General features: G+C 38.4%; 1 protein-coding gene across 3 annotated transcripts in view; it reads left to right on the top strand.

The window, feature by feature from the left end:
• Positions 1-19,750, top strand: part of DNAJC27 (DnaJ heat shock protein family (Hsp40) member C27) — a 40,564-nt gene that overhangs the window by 2,385 nt on the left and 18,429 nt on the right. For all 3 annotated transcript variants that reach the window (XM_032653585.1, XM_032653586.1, XM_032653587.1), the window contains 2 exons: positions 8,246-8,328; positions 13,422-13,491. In XM_032653585.1, the coding sequence (XP_032509476.1) occupies positions 8,246-8,328; positions 13,422-13,491 (153 nt within the window). The remainder of the gene's footprint in view (positions 1-8,245; positions 8,329-13,421; positions 13,492-19,750) is intronic.

The following is a 19,750-nucleotide window of genomic DNA, read 5'->3' as shown; positions in this document are numbered from 1 at the left end:
CAACAAATATAGTTAAACTGGGAAAGTAGGGACCATTTAGTAAGCACTTTTACAACAACTTTCTACTATTTGGGGGTGGAGTGGATTCCTATTGAATCCCTTTCTCAAAGATAAATTTTTCACAGATAAAAGATTTAAATGTAATTTAAGAATTTTGCCTTAGTTATAAAAGTAATACATACTCATTTTAAAGAATTTGGAAAATATAGGAAGATATACAGATAAATAATTTCAAGTTAAAAATTAAGGCATGCCCTAGTAAATAATCCTTGCATCAAAGGGCAAATCAAAGCAAATGACAAAATAACTAGAAAGCAATGAAAGGAGAGAATGCACGCCAAAATCTTCAGGGCAAATTTAAAGCTGTAGTGAAGGGAAAATGCATTATCTTACTCATTTCTAAAAAAGGGAGATTAAAAACTAAAGGAACATAATAGTTCTACAACTTTGTGAGTATGCCTAGAAAGGAACATAATAGTTGTACAACTTTGCGAATATGCCTAGAACCGCCGAATTGTACGCCTTAAAAGTATGAATATTATGGTATATTATGGTATGGAATTTTAAAAAGTAAAGGAACTTAAGACAGAAGAAAAAGGACACAAAATTCACCAAGAGAATTTCCTGGAAAGATTAATGAAAAAGAAAAATGCCTAAAATTTTATTTAAGAAAAATAGAGAAAGCAAAAAATTACAAGATTAATACTGAAAAGGAGACATAATCACATACTGGAAGAAACTGAAAGAAAGACTAGAGACTACTACATTCAGTTCTGTGGGAGCACATTTCAAAATGTAGAGGAAATGGAGGATTTCTTAGCTAAATATAAATTACCAAAATTGACTCAAAAAGTAGAAAACCCAAATGACCAGTCACTTAAGGAGAAGTTGGAAAAGCAATTAAAAGACTTACTATCCAAAAGGTATCAGGATCAGATGGCTTCATGAACAAGCTTTATTTAAGCTCTAAATAACGCATAATTTCAGTTAAGTTATTCCAAGGCAAAGAAAAAGATGAACAGCACTCCAATTTATTTATGTAAAGTCATGATAACTTAAATAGCAAAACTTGATATAGTATCAAAAAAGAAAAGTATATACCATTTTCACATAAACATACAGATGCATAATTCCTAAATATCCACAAATAGAATTCAGCAACATATCAAAACAATTTCACTATTAGCAAGTAGGGTTTATCCCACGGAGTACAAACTTGGTTAAACATCAAGAAGTTAATCAACATAATTTGTTATATGAACTGATTACTAGAGAAAGTATTTTCTGTACTGTAAAAAAAATGATATAATCAACCTAATAAACACTTTAAGCAAAATCAGAATAAAATGAAACTACTTAAATATGAAAAATGTTTTTTATTATTATTTTTAAAACAATAGTTATTGTTAACCAACAGCAAACATACCAAATGGTAAGTCCATTTCCTTTAAAATTAGATGCAGAAAAGGATACATACTATTTTCTTTTATTATTCAGCATTGTTTTAGAGGTTCTGGAGATGCAGTAAGAAAAAGGAGATTCCCAAGGGCTTAACTCCCTCAATGGGGGAATTTCTCTGTGGTCTTTGTTTATATCCAATTCAGCTTTCTGCATTGGCATCAATTTACCCCAGAATCCCAGCCCAGTTCTCAGTGTCCTCTAGGATCTGATTCTGATGTTCTTACCATTGACTCTTCATATCAACCAACTCTGAAGACTGCCCTAATTCTAGATTTCCAGTTATAGTAAATATTTTCCTGTTAAGTCAGTTGAATTGGTTTCCCTTACTTGCAGTCAAAAGTAGCCACATCGTACAGTATTATATATACTTCTCTGGAGTTTGCTTTCTCTCTCTCTCTTTTTTTTTTAAATGACATCCAGGATTTATTTATTTATTTTTTGGCTGTGTTGGGTCTTCATTGCTGCGCACAGGCTGTCTCTAGTTGCAGCGAGCGGGGGCTACTCTTCATTGCAGTGCGCGGGCTTCTCATTGCAGTGGCTTCTCTTATTGTGGAGTGCGGGCTCTAGGCACATGGGCTTCAGTAGTTGCGGCATGTGGGCTCAGTAGTTGTGGCTCACGGGCTCTAGAGCACAGGCTCAGTAGTTGTGGTGCACAGGCTTAGTTGCTCCGTGGCATGTGAGATCTTCCCAGACCAGGGATCAAACCTGTGTCCCGTGCATTGGCAGGGGGATTCTCAACCACTGCACCACCAAGGAAGCCCTGCTTTTTCTCTCTTAACAGTAGATTGTGGTGATTCCTCCAATTATCTGACATAGCTCCAATCACTCTTTTTCATGGTTGCATAATAGTCCATGACATGTGAGTATCCCCTCTATTAATGAGAATTCACTTGTTTCCCTTTTTCTCTACTACAAACAATCTTGCTATAATACATTTCTATAGGTATATATATCCTTAAATACCTGGACTAGATTCCCAGGGGTAGAACTGCTGAGTTGAATAGCACATTTTAAAATTTTAGTAGCAATTGCCAATTGCTCTTCAAAAAGGTGTGTTTCTACCAGTAATATGATGGTACATTTCCCCTAACTCCCTGCCAACACAGTATTGTCATTCTTTTGATTGCTACTGATCTGGTTAGTAAGAAGTAATTTCATTGTTACTTTAATTTGCATTTCACTGACCACAGATGAAGCTGAGCATCTTTTCAAATGCTTATTGAACATTTGGATTTGCTTTTCTGTGGATTGCTCAATTTATAGTCCCTGCCTATTTTTCTGTTGGATAATGTGTCTTTCTTACCAGTTTTTCTGGTTGGGGGACGTTAGAGTTATTAACTTTTTGCCGGTCATATGAGTTACAGATATTTGCCCCAGTATGTTGTCTTTTAATACTTTTATATTTTACCATACAATTGATTTTATTATTATTTGTATATACTCAATTATGCCTATCTTTTTAAAATTGAAATACAGTTGGCGTATAATATTATGTTAGCTCCAGGTGTACTACATAGTGATTTGACATTTGCATATGTTATGAAATGATCACCACAAGTCTAGTAACCAGCTGTCCCCATACAAAGTTATTACAATATTATTGACTATATTCCTTATGCTGTATAACACATCCTAGTAGCTTACGTTTTGTAAGTGGAGGTTTGTACCTGTTAATCCCATTCATCTATTTCACTTCCCCATCCCCCGTACCCTCTGGCAACCACCCATTTGTTCTCTGTATCTATGAGTCTGTTTCTGTTTTGTTTGTTTGCTTTGTTTTTTAGATTCTACATATAAGTGAGATCATATGCTAGTTGTCTTTCTTTGACTTATTTCACTTAGCATAATTCCCTCTAGAATTCATTCATGTTTTCACAAATGGTAAGGTTTCATTTTTTTAAAATAGCTGAGTAATATTCCATTTTTATATGTCACATCTTCTTTATCCATTTGTCTACGGATGGACACTTAGGTTGCTTCCATATCTTGGCTATTGTAAATAATGCTGCAGTGAACATTGGGGTGCATATATTTTTTCGAATTGGTGTTTTTGTTTTCTTCAGGTATATACCCACAGGTGAAATTGCTGGATCATATGGTAGTTCTATTTTATTTTTTTTAGGAACCACCATACTGTTTTCCATGTGGCTGCACCAATTTACAATCCCACCAGCATTGCACGAGGGTTCCTTTTTTTTTTCATATCTCCTCTAACACTTGTCATTTATTGTCTTTTTGATGATAGACATTCTGACAGGTGTAAAAGGTGATATCTCATTGTGGTTTTTTTTTTTTTTTTTTTTTTTGCGGTACACGGGTCTCTCACTGTTGTGGCCTCTCCCGTTGCGGAGCACAGGCTCCGGACGCGCAGGCTCAGCGGCCATGGCTCACGGGCCCAGCCGCTCCGCGGCATGTGGGATCTTCCCGGACCGGGGCACGAACCCATGTCCCCTGCATCGGCAGGCGGACTCTCAACCACTGCGCCACCAGGGAAGCCCTCATTGTGGTTTTGATTTGCATTTCCCTAATGATTAGTGGTGCTGAGCGTCTTTTTCATGTGCCTGTTGACCATCTGTATGTCTTCTTTGGAAAAATGTCTATTCAGATCCTCTGCCCATTTTTTAATTGGGCTATTTGGTTTTTTTGATGTTGAGTTGTCTGTGTTCTTTCTATATTTTGAATATTAACCCCTTATCAGATATATCGTTTACAAGTATATTCTCTCAGTCAGTAGGCTACCTTTTCATTTTGTTGATAGTTTCCTTTGCTGTGCAAAAGCTTTTTAGTTTGATGTAGCCCCATTTGTTTATTTTTACTTTTGTCTCTCTTGCCTGAAAAGACAGATCCAGAAAAATTTTGCTAAGACTGATGTCAAAGAGTGTACTACCTATGTTTTCTTCTAGGAGTTTTATGGTTTCAGGACTTAGATTTAAGTCTTTAATCCATTTTGACTTTATTTTTGTATATGGTGTGAGAAAGTAGTCCAGTTGATTCTTTTACATATAGCTGTCGAGTTTTCCCAACACCATTTATTGAAAGGGGTGTGTTTTACCATTATATATTCTTCCCTCTTTGTCATTGATTAATTGACCATATAAGTGTGGGTTTGTTTCTGGGCTCTCTATTCTGTTCCATTGATATATGTGTCTGTTTTTGTGTCAATAACCTACTGTTTTGATTACTGTCATTTTGTAGTATAGCTTGGAATCAGGGGGTATGATACCTCCAGCTTTGTTCTTTTTTCAAGATTGCTTTGGCTATGCCTGTCTTTTTTTTTTTTTTTTTTTTTTTTTATTGGAGTATGGTTGCTTTACAATGTTGTGTTAGCCTCCACTGCACAACAAAATGAATCAGCCATACACATACAGATTATGCCTGTCTTTTATGGTTTCTGGGTTTTCTTTCTTGGTTGAAAAGGTTTCCCTAAGGTTGTACATATATTGCACATTTTCTTCTGAAATTTTTATTGTTTTATTTTTAAATGCTTAAATCATAAATTTATCTGTAATTTATTTTTGTATATAGGGAAATTCAGGGCCCAACTTAATTTTTTTCCTGATGGATATGCAATTATGCCAGTAACATTTTACTAAATAGATTTTTTTTTCCCATTGACTTTAAATATCACCTTTGTCACTTTTTAAATTTTTATATATAATGGGATCCATTTCTGAGCTCTCTGTTCTGTTCTACTGACCTACTTGTCTATTCTTATGCCAGTATAATACTCTCTCAGTTTCAGACTGTATTTTAATATTTGTCAATACAAATTCCCACCTCTTTCTACTGCCCTGCCCCTTTCCTGTTTTTCATACTTGGATTAGTTCTTCTCAGATAACTGTTCTTTCATATGAATTTTAGGTTAATTCTATTAGGCAAAAAAAGATTCACACCTTAAGATTATTTTTTCAAAACTTAAGATTTTAATTGGGACTGCATTAAAAAAGTACCTAAAAAATCTATTTAAGAAAATAGAGAAAGCAAAAAAGTCTCTCTATATTTATGTTATTTAACTTAGTTTATAAGATCCTAAGGTCCAGGAACCCTGTCTCTTTGGTTATAGGGAGTGGTTATTCATACCATTAATTAAATGTGAATCTCTTTAAATACTTAGGGCTAGTGTTTAAATAGTGTACTGGAATTAAAGGACTTCCAGGTCCCTTAATCTCATGAATAATTTAGAAAAAGGCTGTATTTATTATTCTAGGATATTGTGAGAGAAGACATTTGAGAACTGCTTTCAACCTGTAAAGTGTTTTTTAAAAGTATAGCCTCTGGGCTTCCCTGGTGGCGCAGTGGTTGAGAGTCCGCCTGCCGCTGCAGAGGACATGGGTTCTGTGCCCCGGTCCGGGAGGATCCCACATGCCGCGGAGCGGCTGGGCCCGTGAGCCATGGCCGCTGAGCCTGCGCGTCCGGAGCCTGTGCTCCACAATGGGAGAGGCCACAGCAGTGAGAGGCCCGCATACTGCAAAAAAAAAAAAAAAAAAAAAAAGTATAGCCTCTTAGCAGTACTCACTCCAAAGAAGTTTTTCCTTCAGTTCACAATGAGCTTATTAAGTACTTTTTAAAGCAACTGTCCTATTTAATATAGATTGAGCTTCATCAGGAAAGTATTTGAGCAGAATAAGCTTCATGACCAGCACTTCAAGTAAATTATGTTTCATGAGTGCTAAGGATCGCCATTAACGTACAAGTCATTTTAATTCAGTTTTTTTTTTTTTTTTTTTTTGTGGTACGCGGGCCTCTCACTGTTGTGGCCTCTCCCGTTGCGGAGCACAGGCTCCGGACGCGCAGGCTCAGCGGCCATGGCTCACGGGCACAGCCGCTCCGCGGCATGTGGGATCTTCCCGGACCGGGGCACGAACCCGTGTCCGCTGCATCGGCAGGCGGACTCTCAACCACTGCGCCAGCAGGGAAGCCCTAATTCAATTTTTCATTGGCACTGAGCTAATTGCTCAGATATAAAGTTATAAGATATAAAGAAGTAAAATACTGGTGCTTGCCCTCAAGTAGTTTACTGTCTAGCTGAAGAAGTAAGATAAATATGCACATGTGAAAAGATAACAAGTCAGTGAATAACTGATAACTATTACATTATATATGTATATATACATTTATATACATATATAGTATATGTACTATATACACATATAGTATATTAAAAGTGTTAGAGAAGTTCAGATGTAGGCAAGATCTCTTATAACCTGGAAGCTCAGAGTTTGCACTGGACCTTAAAGGATAAGTAAGATTTGGAAAGAAGGGAGAAAGCTCTTTCCAAGTAGAGAGAAAAGTAATGACAAAAGTCAGGCCTGGGAGTTTTGCAGAAATGGAGCGTTTATATTCGAAGGGTTTAGACAGAAAAGACAGATTAGGGCCAGATTATGGAGGATCTTGAATAATGGACAAAGGAATTTGGATGCTGAACTCTTGGCAGTGAGAAGCCACTGAAGATTTTTGAGTTAGGGAAGTGAAATAACATTAGTGGTATGCAGTGCTGATTGAAGTTGGGAGGGAAAGGGGACATAAAGACCAATAAAGAATTTCCTGTAGTTGTAGTTGTACAGAAGTAGATGATGAAGACTTAAACCACAATGGTACCAGTGGGAATTGGAGTGAGGAGAAAGATGGAAGCAACATTCAAAAGAAGATTTAGAAAGACTCAGAATCAAACGTGACTTTAATAATTTAATACCCTGTAATTGGGAAAATGGTGGTATTATTAACAGAACTAGGATGTGAGCAGGATTTGCTGTTTTTATGTATAAGATTAGTTCATTTTTGGGCATTTTGAGTTTGTGGAACAGTGAGTGGGGCATCTAAGTAGAAATTAGTCTGGTAGATATTTGGAGATGTGGATCTGGTCTGGGGAGGGAGGTCAAGGTAGGCACATATTTTGGTATTATTATTAAAAATATACGAGCAGAAGAGGTCTTCAAAAGAAAAGAGAAGGACTTCCCTGGTGGCTCAGTGATTAAGAATCCGCCTGCCAATGCAGGGGACATGGATTCAATCCCTGGTCCGGGAAGATCCCACATGCCGCTGAGCAGCTAAGCCCGTGCGCCACAACTGCTGAGCCTGCGCTCTAGAGCTGGGGAGCCACAACTACTGAGCCCATGTGCCACAACTACTGAAGCCCTCATGCCTAGAGCCTGTGCTCCACAACGAGAGAAACCACCACAAGGAGAAAACCGCGCACCACAAGAAGAGTAGCCCCTACTCGCTGCAACTAGAGAAAGCCCACACGCAGCAACGAAGACCCAACACGGCCAAAAATAAATAAATAAATAATAATAATTTATTAAAAAAAAAAGGAAAAGAGAACAAGGATTGAACACTAAACTGAAAACATACCCATATTTGGTATTAAGGGAAGAATTTTAAAATAATTTTTCTTTAAAATCTTCACCTTTAGTATTTGTTTCAGTTATTTTATAGTTTTGGCTTTTGAAAAAGCTTTGTGTCTCGTGGTGAATGAAGAAACCATAATGGGGCTTCCCTGGTGGCGCAGTGGTTGGGAGTCCGCCTGCCAATGCAGGGGACATGGGTTCGTGCCCCGGTCTGGGAGGATCCCACGTGCCGTGGAGCGGCTGGGCCCGTGAGCCATGGCCACTGGGCCTGCGTGTCCGGAGCCTGTGCTCCGCAACGGCAGGGGCCGCAGCGGTGAGAGGTCCGCGTCCCGCAAAAAAAAAAAAAAAAAAAAAAGAAACCATAATGAAGAAATGTGCTTATTTTGTATATGTTCCCAGAGTGTCTTTACTAAAAGCATGTATTTTTACCTTTTTAGAGCTGTATTATAAAGCGATACTGTGAGAAAAGATTTGTGTCTAAATACCTTGCAACAATTGGAATTGACTATGGAGTCACAAAGTGAGTACATATATTCTTTCCTTGGGCTTGCAAATTACACAGAAATTCAGAACCCTTCTAAACTGATCTGTCTTGAAATGGAGAGTCTGAAGATAAACTGGGACACATAAGAATGAGACCTTTACAGATAGTAGTAATCACATCATTTGTTCATCATGGAGTACCTTCTGTTTGCCAGGCTTCGTGTGGGGTGTAGGGTCTGGTGATGAGCAAGTCTGCACGAAGCCTGCCTGGCAGATGTAGCTTTTCAGGAAGCATGTTTCTATATAAGCAGTTCTCGTTAGCAAGTATATTTTTAGAGAATTTTGAAATATTCTCTCCCAAAAGCCTAAATATTATGTGGAAAATTTTCTATCAGAGAACTTCCTTTTATGATCTTTACATCCTATTAGAATCCAGCAAAAATGATCTGGGAAGAGTAAAATTAGGTATAAATGGGAATTTATTTGGAGATGAATCAAGGGTGGGTTGAGCTTGGGGAGATAGGGTCACATTAACAGGAAATTACACTGGGGGAAAGTAGAATTGGGGTAGACAGCACATCCCCAAAGGTGGAATTTTAGGTGCTCACTGTTCAGACCCCAACCTGCCCCTTCCCTTCTCTCTTATCTCATTCTTTTACACATTTTACTCTCCACCCATGCTGAATTTGTGCCATCATACTTTCCTATCTCAGTGCCATCATTCATTCTGTCCACCTGAAATGTCCTTTCCCCTCATCTCTCCGCCTCTCAATCTCCTCAAGGTATAAAGTGTAACTGTTCCCATATGGCTTTCTGAACAGCTCCTTTATCAGTCAGGACTCATTTTAGTTGAAAATGACAGAAATATTAAAATTCTCTGCTATTCATGGGTCTTAGCATAAATTGTCTTGTGTTATCGTTTGTATATGTTTCATGTCTCCTGCTAGATTTAAAGCTCCATTAAGAAGGGGCTATTAGTATAAATTACCTCCAAGTGCCTGGCACAGTGCTTATACATAGTCGATACTCAATAAATAATTATTGTTAGGTAAGATGATACATCTGAAGAGGAAGTTTGCAACATTAGAATAGGAGGGCAACATTCAAGAAGGTAGACTAAAGTGTAGGGTGTATCTATACTTCAGGGCACAGGATTTCTTCAGTTATATGGTAGGATATCCTATTCAAGGCAGTTTTGTTTTGAATCCATGTTAAGTAGCTAATTTATTCATTTAAGAAATAAGAGTTACCATGTTATGCCCTAGAACTGTGGTTTATTCAACAGACTACAGTCACCTCTCAATATCCAAGGGGTTGGTTCCAGGATCCCCTGTGGATGCCAAAATCTGCAGATGTTCAAGTCCCTTATATAAAATAGTGTAGTATTTGCATGTAACCTATGCACATCCTCTCAATACTTTAAATCATCTCTCTAATACCTAATACAATATATCAATAAATAGTTTTAAATACAGTGTTAATGCTATGTAAATATATAGTTGCCACCTTGTGGCAAATTCAAGTTTTGCTTTTTAGAACTTTCTGGAATTTTTTTCTGAATATTTTTGATCCAAGTTTAGTCGAATCCATGGATACAGAGCCTTCCGTAAGGCTGACTGTATTGTTTCTGGTTGATTTTTTATTTTTATTTTTTGTCTTATGGTGAGGAGGAGAATATGATTGACAGAAACCCAACTCAAGCCAAAAAAAAAAATCAATTCACATAATCCAATTATAAGGATGTAGCTGGGTCTCAGAGATCGCTGGAACCAGGGAGAGAATATAACCTGGTCCTTTCATGACGTGTCTCTCTCTACCTTTTGGCTCCTTCTCCACAGCTGCTGGTAGCTCTCAAGTTTACCAAAACTAATCACAAATTTAAAAAATACCAGGTAAGGTTTTGATTGTCCAGGTAGAGATAGGTGCCTTTCCCCAGCTCAGTTAACTGTGGCCAGCAGAGTGGCATCAAAAAAGAAGATGGAAGAACCCATTTAAACCACAGTTGGGAGAAGGAGGGTACTCTTTTGGGCAGTCAAAACAATAGATTCGTGTATGTATAGCTGATTCACTTTGTTATAAAGCAGAAACTAACACACCATTGTAAAGCAATTATACTCCAATAAAAATGTTAAAAAACAAAACAAAACAAAAATAGATTCCCACTCCATCCTTCAGATTTCAGTATACTTAAGAATTAGTTGTAGAGTTTGTGAAAATGAATATTCCTAAGACCCACCCACTAAGATTCTGATTCACGGGATCTGAGGTGGGGCACAGGACTACATTTTAAACACCCTCCCCATATTTCCATATAATGGTGCAGGTGGTCTTCAGGCCACAATTTAGGAAAGCAAGCACTGGCTTGAGGTAATGAATTACCATTTTTCTCAAGGTAATTTCCTCTGTCAGACTTCTGAATTAAATTGACCTCTTTTGAGTTTCAATTTGTGAACACATTTGTGTTACTTCCTGATTTTATAAACTTCAGTTCCATCCCTTCTCAGCTGCTATCTGGCAAAACTTTCTAATATAAATTGTTACACGAGATCTAATGCAGATGCTCTCCAACTCTGTTGTTGTTTTGTTTTGCTGTTCTCACACTGTCTTTTGTAAAATGGATCCTGATTTCACAGATGTTAAAATGAAAACAAATTTGCATCTTAGAATTGATGAAATATGGCAGAGAATTCAGGAATGAAGAAATCATGATGATTAGTAGTTACTTTGATTGAAATATACAAGTAATATAAAACAACTGTAGGAATTATGGTTTCAGAAAAGAAAGTGGAAAAAAAAGTGAAAGAAAAGTAATAGAGGATATTATGAACTTGGACAGGGAACAATAATCATAAATAAGCCAGGAGGTAGTATAGAAACAATGGGAGCAGGTGCTGCTGTCCTTGTAGTCCATGGGAGGGACTCTTAATCAATGCTGTCTAAACTGAAACATGCTACTTAAAAAAACATAACTTTAACCTGTTAATTTATTGCTAATAATCTCCATTTTTAACCTTACAGGAATGTTTTTAGGAAATACTGTTTCTGTAGTAAAGAGCATTTATATTTAAAGCTCAATAATTCCTCCCAGTTTATATCAGTTTCTTTTTTTTTCTTTTGTTAAATTCAGTGAAATGTAAATTTTACGCTTTTAAATTAATATAATCCCAATTTTATAAAAATATTTATGTCTATCAGTCTTATCTATGTACACAAAGAAGTCTACAGTAATGTTCATCTATATTAATGAAGGTTTTTCTTCTGGGTGGTAAGATTTGGGATAACTTTTAAACTTTCATCTTTCTACTTTTCTTTAGTGTTTGAATTATTTATGAAGTTTCATTCATCCATTTTCCAATAGTGATTTTAATTTTTTTTTTGTATGTGAACATTCATAGAAGCTATATTTCTAGTAGTGCCAAGTTAGAAACAACTCAACTGTCCATCAACAGATTAATGGATAAACAAACTGTGGCATATTCATATGATGGAATACTACTCAGCAGTGAGAGGAACAAACTATTCATATACGCAGCAACATAGATAAACCCTAAAATAATAATGTTGAGTAAAAGAAGGTAGACAAAAAAGTGAACACACGGTATGATTTCACATATATCCAATTCTAGAAAAAGTAAACTGACCTAATAGTGACTGACAGCAGATCAGTGGTTGGCTAAGTAGGGCAGGAAGGGCAGGAAGGAGGGGTTTCAAAGGGGCCCAAGGAAATGAGTGATATGTTCATTGTCTTGACTGTGGTGATGGCTTCACAGGCGTAGACATATGTCAAACTCATCAAATTATATACTTTAAACATGCGCAGCTTACTGTACATCAATTATACTAAAGTAAAGCTGTCCTAAAGAAGGAGGAGGAGGGAAGGTGGCAGCCCTTGGCCCCGTGGTGGAGACCAGTCACTTCTCTGCTCTCCTGGTTGGGTGCAGATGTGAGTGTGGGGTTTATCTACAGAATCTTGTCTCCTCTGCCATCCAGGTATTCTTTACCTACACAGCTGTGTCTCCTCCAGTTGTTCCAGGTTTCTCAAAGGCAGGGCAGTGCCTTCTGTGTCCAGCCTCTCCTGGGGTTGACCATTCTAGTCTGGTTCACATATTTGCAGAGATGGGCAGCCAAGATAGGGAGGTTCTGTAACATCTGGTGCGTGGGCTCTGCTGCTTCAGAGGGCAGAAATGGGGCCACACAGGAGCCACAGGGACCGCATGCCAGGTCAGCACCTTTGCTGGGCAGCTTGCCCTCGGTTTGCCCTAACACCACTGAGTGTGGGCGGGGAGACGACTTCACACCCTTCTTTCCAGATAAGAAAATGAGGCCCAGAGTCCTGGGGTGGGGACCGAGGTGAAAAAAGAATGGAAACGGCCTCCCAAAGGAGGCTGCCTGCAGTCACGCACAATCCTTCAAGGGTCCCGCGGCCTGCCCCACTACTCCGTCAGCCATCCCCAACCAGCCGCCTTTGCTATAGAAACAGTAATAGTGATTTTTCTTTAAAAAAATAAAAGGACTGGAAGCAAGTATACTGTGATGTTAACAGTAGTTAATTCTAACATGAATGGTTGTTACTTCCCTTTTTGTTCTCTTCTGTATTTCCAAATTTCTGAAAACAAATTGACTATTGTTCTTGCTCAGATGAAGGGCATAGGAAAATTAAACAATCAACATTAATAATATACATCTTTATACTGTTTATTTTATACTATTTATTGTACTGCATGGTAACCAAGCATAACCAGTAGTAATTACGATGTCTTACTAAGTGAAGTAAAACATTTTGTTTTCCTTCATCTTGCTCCTACTGTCCCTAATCCATTTTTTTTTTTAGCACCACAGTAATAGCTACTATTTGTTTGTTACGGGGTGTGGACTGAAGTGTCGAGGTAAGGTGAGGCTAAATGAGGGTGTTTATTCCAAGTGAGTTCAGGGTTCTTAAAACAGGAGCCACCTGCCAGGTTGTGACTCCTGTGGTAAAGATTATCTGGAATCAAGAAGAGGCACTAAGAAAGTACCTCTTTTAAATTTCATACACATAACCTTTTGAAATTCATAAGCGACATAAATGATATTAATATGAATACAGAAGCCATGACCTTCTTTGGGATTGTTTGCATTTGAACATTTCAGGGTACAAGTCAGAGACAGAGAAATCAAAGTTAACATCTTCGATATGGCTGGACATCCCTTCTTCTACGAGGTAGGAAAGACTTTTTGAGAAAACCTATATCCAGTATTGTCAGTGGGTTGAAGGAAAGATCCCGAATTACCGAACAACCAGTATTCAAGTCATGTGTAAAAATAGGTAAATTTAGCTGGTGTTTGTGGCTTCCCTTCGGAGCTTTACCTTAATGGATATCTGTTGGTCTTCTGTGCTGTCCCCTTAAATAGTGGTAGGAAATTTTGCTGCTAATGTTTCAAACACTTAGATAAGACATTTTAACCTTCAAAGGACTGTTGCTTTTTACTTTGTGCCTTAGCCCAGAATGTGAAAAGATAATTACATAGGTATAGGAACTTAGGAATTCAGAAATGAACCCTTTGTAGCAGTGTTCTAGAGCGATTTTCCAGTGCACTCCTCAGTCATGTGTGCTCTCTCCCCAGAAGAAACGAAAGCAGCCTCACTTGGTTTACTTTCATCTGCTTATCAGTCCTAAGTAGTCTCAAAATCAGTCTCATGGCCTTTATCTTTTGTTTTTCCTTCCTTGGGTTTTTCATTTATTTCCTCCCTTCTGCTTGCTTTGGGTTTACTCTACTCTTCTTGTTCTAGGTTCTTGAGGTGGGAGCTTAGATTATTGATTTGAGACTTTCTTTTCTAATGTATGCATTTAGTATTATAAATTCCCCTCTCAGTACTATGTAGCTGTATCCCACAAGTTTTGATATGTTGTATTTTCATTTTCATCTCATTCATTCAGCTTTTTGAAAAAATTTCCCTTGAGATTTTCTGTTTGACCTGTGGATTATTTAGAAGTGTGTTTAGTTTCCAAGTGTTAGAAATCTTCCTGTTATCTTTCTGTTATTGATTTCTAGTTTGATTTCATTGTGATCAGAGAACACACTATATGATTTCAATTTTAAAAAATTTGTTGAGGTTTCTTTTTCATGGCCCAGGACGTGGTCTATCTTGGTATATGTTACATGGGTGCTTGAAAAGAATGTATATTCTGCTACTGTTGGATAAAGTGTTCTATAAATGTTTATTAGAGCCTGTTGGTCAGTGGTGTTGTTGAGTTCCTTTATATTCTTGCTGAATTTCTGTTTAGTTCTGTCAGTTGCTAAAAGAGGGGTTTTGAAGTTTCCAACATTAATTGTGGATTTGTCTGTTTCTCCTTTTAATTCTATTGATTTTTGCTTCACATATTTTGTAGCTCTCTTGTTTGGTGCATATACATTTAGGATTGCTATGCCTTCATTATATAATTTTATTATTATATCCTGTCCCCCCTGTGTCTCTGGTAATTTTCTTTCTAATGTCTATTTTATCTGATATTAATATAGACATTTCTGCTTTCCTTTGATTAATATTTGCATGGTACATCTTTTTCTGTCCTTGCACTTTCAGCCTGTTTATATCATTATATTTGAAGTGATAAGACAATACATAGTTCAATCATGTTTTTTAATGTATTATGCCAATTTCTGTCCTTAGATCACCTACTCTTACGTAGTTATTGATATGTTAGCGTTTAAGTTTATTATTTTTGTTTGTTTGTTTTCCATTTTTTAAAAAAACGAATTTATTTATTTATTTTTGGCTGCTTTGGGTCTTCGTTGCTGCCCGCAGGCTTTCTCTAGTTGTGGTGAGCGGGGGCTACTCTTCGTTGCGGTGCATGGGCTTCTCATTGTGGTGGCTTCTCCTGTTGTGGAGCACAGGCTCTAGACACGCGGGCTTCAGTTGTTGTGGCACGTGGGCTCAGTAGTTGTGGCTTGTGAGCTCTAGAGCACAGGCTCAGTAGTTGTGGTGCACAGGCTTAGTTGCTCTGTGGCATGTGGGATCTTCCTGGACCAGGGCTCAAACCTGTCCCCTGCATTGGCAGGTGGATTCTTAACCACTGTGCCACCAGGGAAGCCCTTGTTTTCCATTTTTCATTTCTGTTTTCTTTTTCCTGCCCTCCTGTGGGTTACTTGAACACTTTTTGAATTCCATTTTGATTTGTCAAGTGTTTTTTTAATACATTTATTTATTTTATTTTTGGCTGCGTTGGGTCTTCGTTGCCGCGCGCAGGCTTTCTCTAGTTGTGGCGAGTGGGGGCTACTCTTCGTTGCGGTGCGCGAACTTCTCATTGCGGTGGCTTCTCTTGTTGCGGAGCACGGGCTCTAGGCACATGGGCTTCAGTAGTTGCGGCTCGTGGGTTAGTTGCTCCGCGGCACGTGGGATCTTCCTGGACCAGGCATTGAACCCATGTTCCCTGCATTGGCAGGTGGATTCTTAACCACTGTGCTACCAGGGAAGCCCCTCTATAGTGTTTTTGAGTAAATCTTTCTGCATAGCTTTATTAGTGGATACTCTAGTTATTATATAAGTTATCACAGGCTACTGGTGGTGTTACTTTAACAGTTTGAGTGGAGTGTAGAAACTTTTCCTTCTTTTACGCCCCTTTATCCTCTCCCATTTATAATATAATTGTCTTAAATATTTTCTCTAAGTATATTAGAAGCACAACAGTGTTTAATTTTTGCTTAACTGTCAAACATAATTTAGAAAACTTAAGAGAGAAGGAAAGCATATTGAATTCACCGTATTTTTACTTACTCTGTTCTTTCATCCTTTGTTATGTTCCAGGGTTCCTTCTTTTATCATTTCCTTTCTGTGTGGAGGACTCCTTTAGCCATTCTTTTAGTGTAGGTCTGCTGGCAACAGATTCTCTTAGTTTTCCTTGATTAAGAATGTTTTGGTTTCTCCTTTGGCCCTGGAGAATTTTTTTTTTGCGGGTTATGGGATTCCGATTTGATATTGTTACCAAACCAAACTTGGGTCCACTCGCCTGTGCGCAGTAAATCCAGTTCTACTGACAATAGGTTGTGGTGAAGGAAAGTACAGCAGTTATTGCAGGGTGCCAAGCAGGTAGTTCCGGACAGCTAATGCTGGGGAAAAAAAACCCCGAACTCCCCGAAGGATTTCAGCAAAGCATTTTTAAAAGCAAGGGCGCCCCCCTCAACCCCCGCCCCCCCCCCCCCCCCCCCCCCCCCCCCCCCGCACAGGGTATGTGATCAGCTTGTGCACAATTCTCTGATTGGTTGATGGTGGGATAACAGGGCAGAATAATAGGAATTAACATTATCAATCCTTCGGCGCCAGTAGCTTTGTGCTCATGATCATCAAGTAATTAATTTCTTCCATTGGTGGTTTTAGCATCTGTAAAACAACTCAGGAAGTGTGCATCAGATACTATTATCTGGGTACTTCAGAGAGGAGGTACAGCAGAGGATATGGGGGAGGGGTCTGTCCTGAAAAGTCCCCATGGTGTCCTGCTCGGTTACAATTTTTCTTTTTTTTCAACACTTCTTTCCTCTGGCCTCATGGTTTCTGATGAAAAATCTGCTGTCATTTGAAATGGTTTTTTCCCCCATTTTTTTTTTTAACATTGTCAATACTTTTTTATATGAGATCAGGTCCATTTCATCTTAAACTTAGAAATTTCTGCCGTAAAATTGTCTCAACTCTGCATTTAAGAAAGAGCAGTTTTTTAAACATTGTATCTCATGGGAAAATAGTACATATCACAGAAAACTTCCTACTTTGCTGTTTTCTCTAATTTCTCTTGAGCACCATGCAAAGTTATTTCATGTTATATGAGAATCATTTCTCCTCTTATGATAATATTCCTCTTCTCTACTTAGATTTCCTTATCATTTGCGGTTTTGAGGCCACCTCTTGTACTCACTGAGCCTCTTAATCCCCTATAATTTCACCACTCTCAGGGAAGAAGTGGGGTTTCTGAGATATTTATTGGGAAGGTTCACTTATTTAGGTTCGGAGAGGTGTCATTTTTTTCTCTGACCGCTTTCATGATATTTTTCCTTTGTCTTTAATTTTTACAGGTTTAATTATGTCTTTTGGCATAGATTTCTTTGAGTTTTTCCTGTTTGGGGTTTTCTCAGCTTGAATCTGTAGGTTTATGCCTCCTGCCAAATTTGGGAAGTTTTCATCCATTATTTCTCTTTAAGTACTTTTCAGCCCCACCACGTTTCTCCTTTCCTTCCAGGTCTCTGATCTTATTATAGTCTCACAGGTCCCTGAGGCTCTGTTTTTTTTCTTTTTTCTTTTTTTCTTTTTCTTTTCTTTCCTTATTTTAGTTTATTTTCTCTCTGTTGTTCAGATTAGGTCATTATTGTTTTGCCTTCCATTTCACTGATTCTTTCCACTGTCTCCTCCATTCTGCTCTTGAGCTCAACTATAATACTAGGCTTTTTATTTCATTCATTCTATTTTTCAGTAATTTATTTTTCTAAAATTTCCACTCAGCCTTTGCTTGAGTGGGTGGGAGTGGTGAGACAGAGCTTTTCTGAGGTGTCAGGCTGAAGTAGATTGGTTATCATCTTTCCTGATCCTTCACTAAAGAGAGCAGGCTTTTGTTAGGCTTTTATTGGTCTGTACACATTGGCATTTCCAGGTTGTACTTCTGCTCTAAGGTTTGGATACATGAGGCAAAAGAAAACCCAGGGAACTCACTGCTGTGTCATTCCTCAGGTCCTGAGGTACCTAGCTTGTCTGCCTTCTCCTTCCCACCTTCCAGAATCTTCTTTTTGTTTGTTTCTTTTGTTTTTTTGGGATTTTTCTTTGGTTTCTTTTGGCTGTGCCATGTGGCATGTGGGATCTTAGTTCTCCGAGCAGGGATTGAACCCGTGCTCCCTGCAGTGGAAGCGTGGAGTCTTAACCGCTGGACCGCCAGGGAAGTCTCTGTATGTTTTATATATAGCATCCTGGATTTTTACTTGTACTTAGCAGAAGGCATAGGGAAAAGCACACGTACTCCATCTTACCACAGGAAACGTAACTTTTAATGGCTATATAATCTTCCATCTTGTGAATATACCCAAATATTTAGGTTAAATGAATTCCTTTCAAATGTGAAGCCTTACAGTGGATTAAATCAATTTTACAAGTGTAGAATATTGTCAGTGAAAAAGGAATGGAGGCTCTAGGTGACCAAAGTTTGACGTAGATTCTAACTACCAGAAATGCTAACATAAATCTTAGATTACACCAAAGTCATGTAAGTGGAAAGTTGGAAGATGCCTGAGAATTATGTGGTCCAGACTTCTTCATTGCAGGATTTCTTTCTGTAGCATCCCTGATTGATGGCCATCAGTCATTCACCAGATAACAGTATGCCAGTTTCTATGCTGCACACTGAAAATACACAGCCCCAGTTTTCATGACACATAGTTATGTCAGAGAAGACACATGGTAAACAAAGGACAGAATGCTTGGGAGCATTTAATACCCACACCTAGCTTTTCTGGAAGGTCAGGAAATCCTGTTGAAGGAAGCAACATTTAAACTGAGTCTTGATGGAGAAGTAAGAATTATGTAGGTTGGTGGGAATCCAGGGACCGTATAATACACAGGACAGTTTTGAGTGGTGCAGACTGTTAAGTTTGGAGAATGAGTATGTCTAATGATAGGGTCTCACTACTTCATGAGTTAATCTTTTACAGAGTTAAAAACTCTACATTAACAACTTCTCTGTTATGAAGGCTGCCTTCCTTTGAATTTGCTACTGATTCTGGCCTTGTTTTTGAGGCAACATAGCCTGAGTTTGTGCTTCTACAAGAGAACCTTCCTAATATTTGTTAATCTGCACCTTTCCAGGTAAAACATTTTTTCTTCCTGCCACAGCTAGACCAGTCAGCATCCTGTGTGGATAACCTCTAGGTAGCTGATAGGGAGCTGAGAACTGAACACAACATTCCAGATATTGTCTAACTAGTGAAAAAGCCTGAGCGTTCTGTTACTTCTATCATTAGACACTAGACGCTTATTAACGCAGCCCAAAATTGCAATAGCTACTTTTTTAGCAGCTCACAAAAATAGAAGTATAATTAATAGAAGCACCTTGAAATCACCACTTCTGAAGTACCTTTTCTCCAAAATAGCCTTGATCTCTCCTTTTTGGTCAAGTATTTGCTGTCTGTAGCTCAAACCCTCCTATTTGACGAGACCAAAGCCATCACCTTCTTTCTAAGCCCTAAACTGACCAAAGTACACCTTTGCCCAGCACACACCTAGTGAAGCATCCACAGTCATTCTCAAGGTCCCTGGCTTCCTCAAATCCTTAGCGTCTGTCCTCCATTGAAGCTTCCATTGTCACCAGTCCGTGTGACAGTTTTACCCAAAGGGCCTGCTGAGAAAAGACAGTCTGCTTAGTGTGTCAGATAGCAATCTCGGAGGAAAGTGTCAGAGAGGGGACTCCCAAGAGAATGATGGCCTGTGTTTTACCACGAGTCTTGCT

This window comes from Phocoena sinus, chromosome 13 (genome assembly GCF_008692025.1).
Source record: "Phocoena sinus isolate mPhoSin1 chromosome 13, mPhoSin1.pri, whole genome shotgun sequence".
NCBI classification, from domain to species: domain Eukaryota; kingdom Metazoa; phylum Chordata; class Mammalia; order Artiodactyla; family Phocoenidae; genus Phocoena; species Phocoena sinus.
This window is presented reverse-complemented; position numbering and strand designations above follow the sequence as displayed.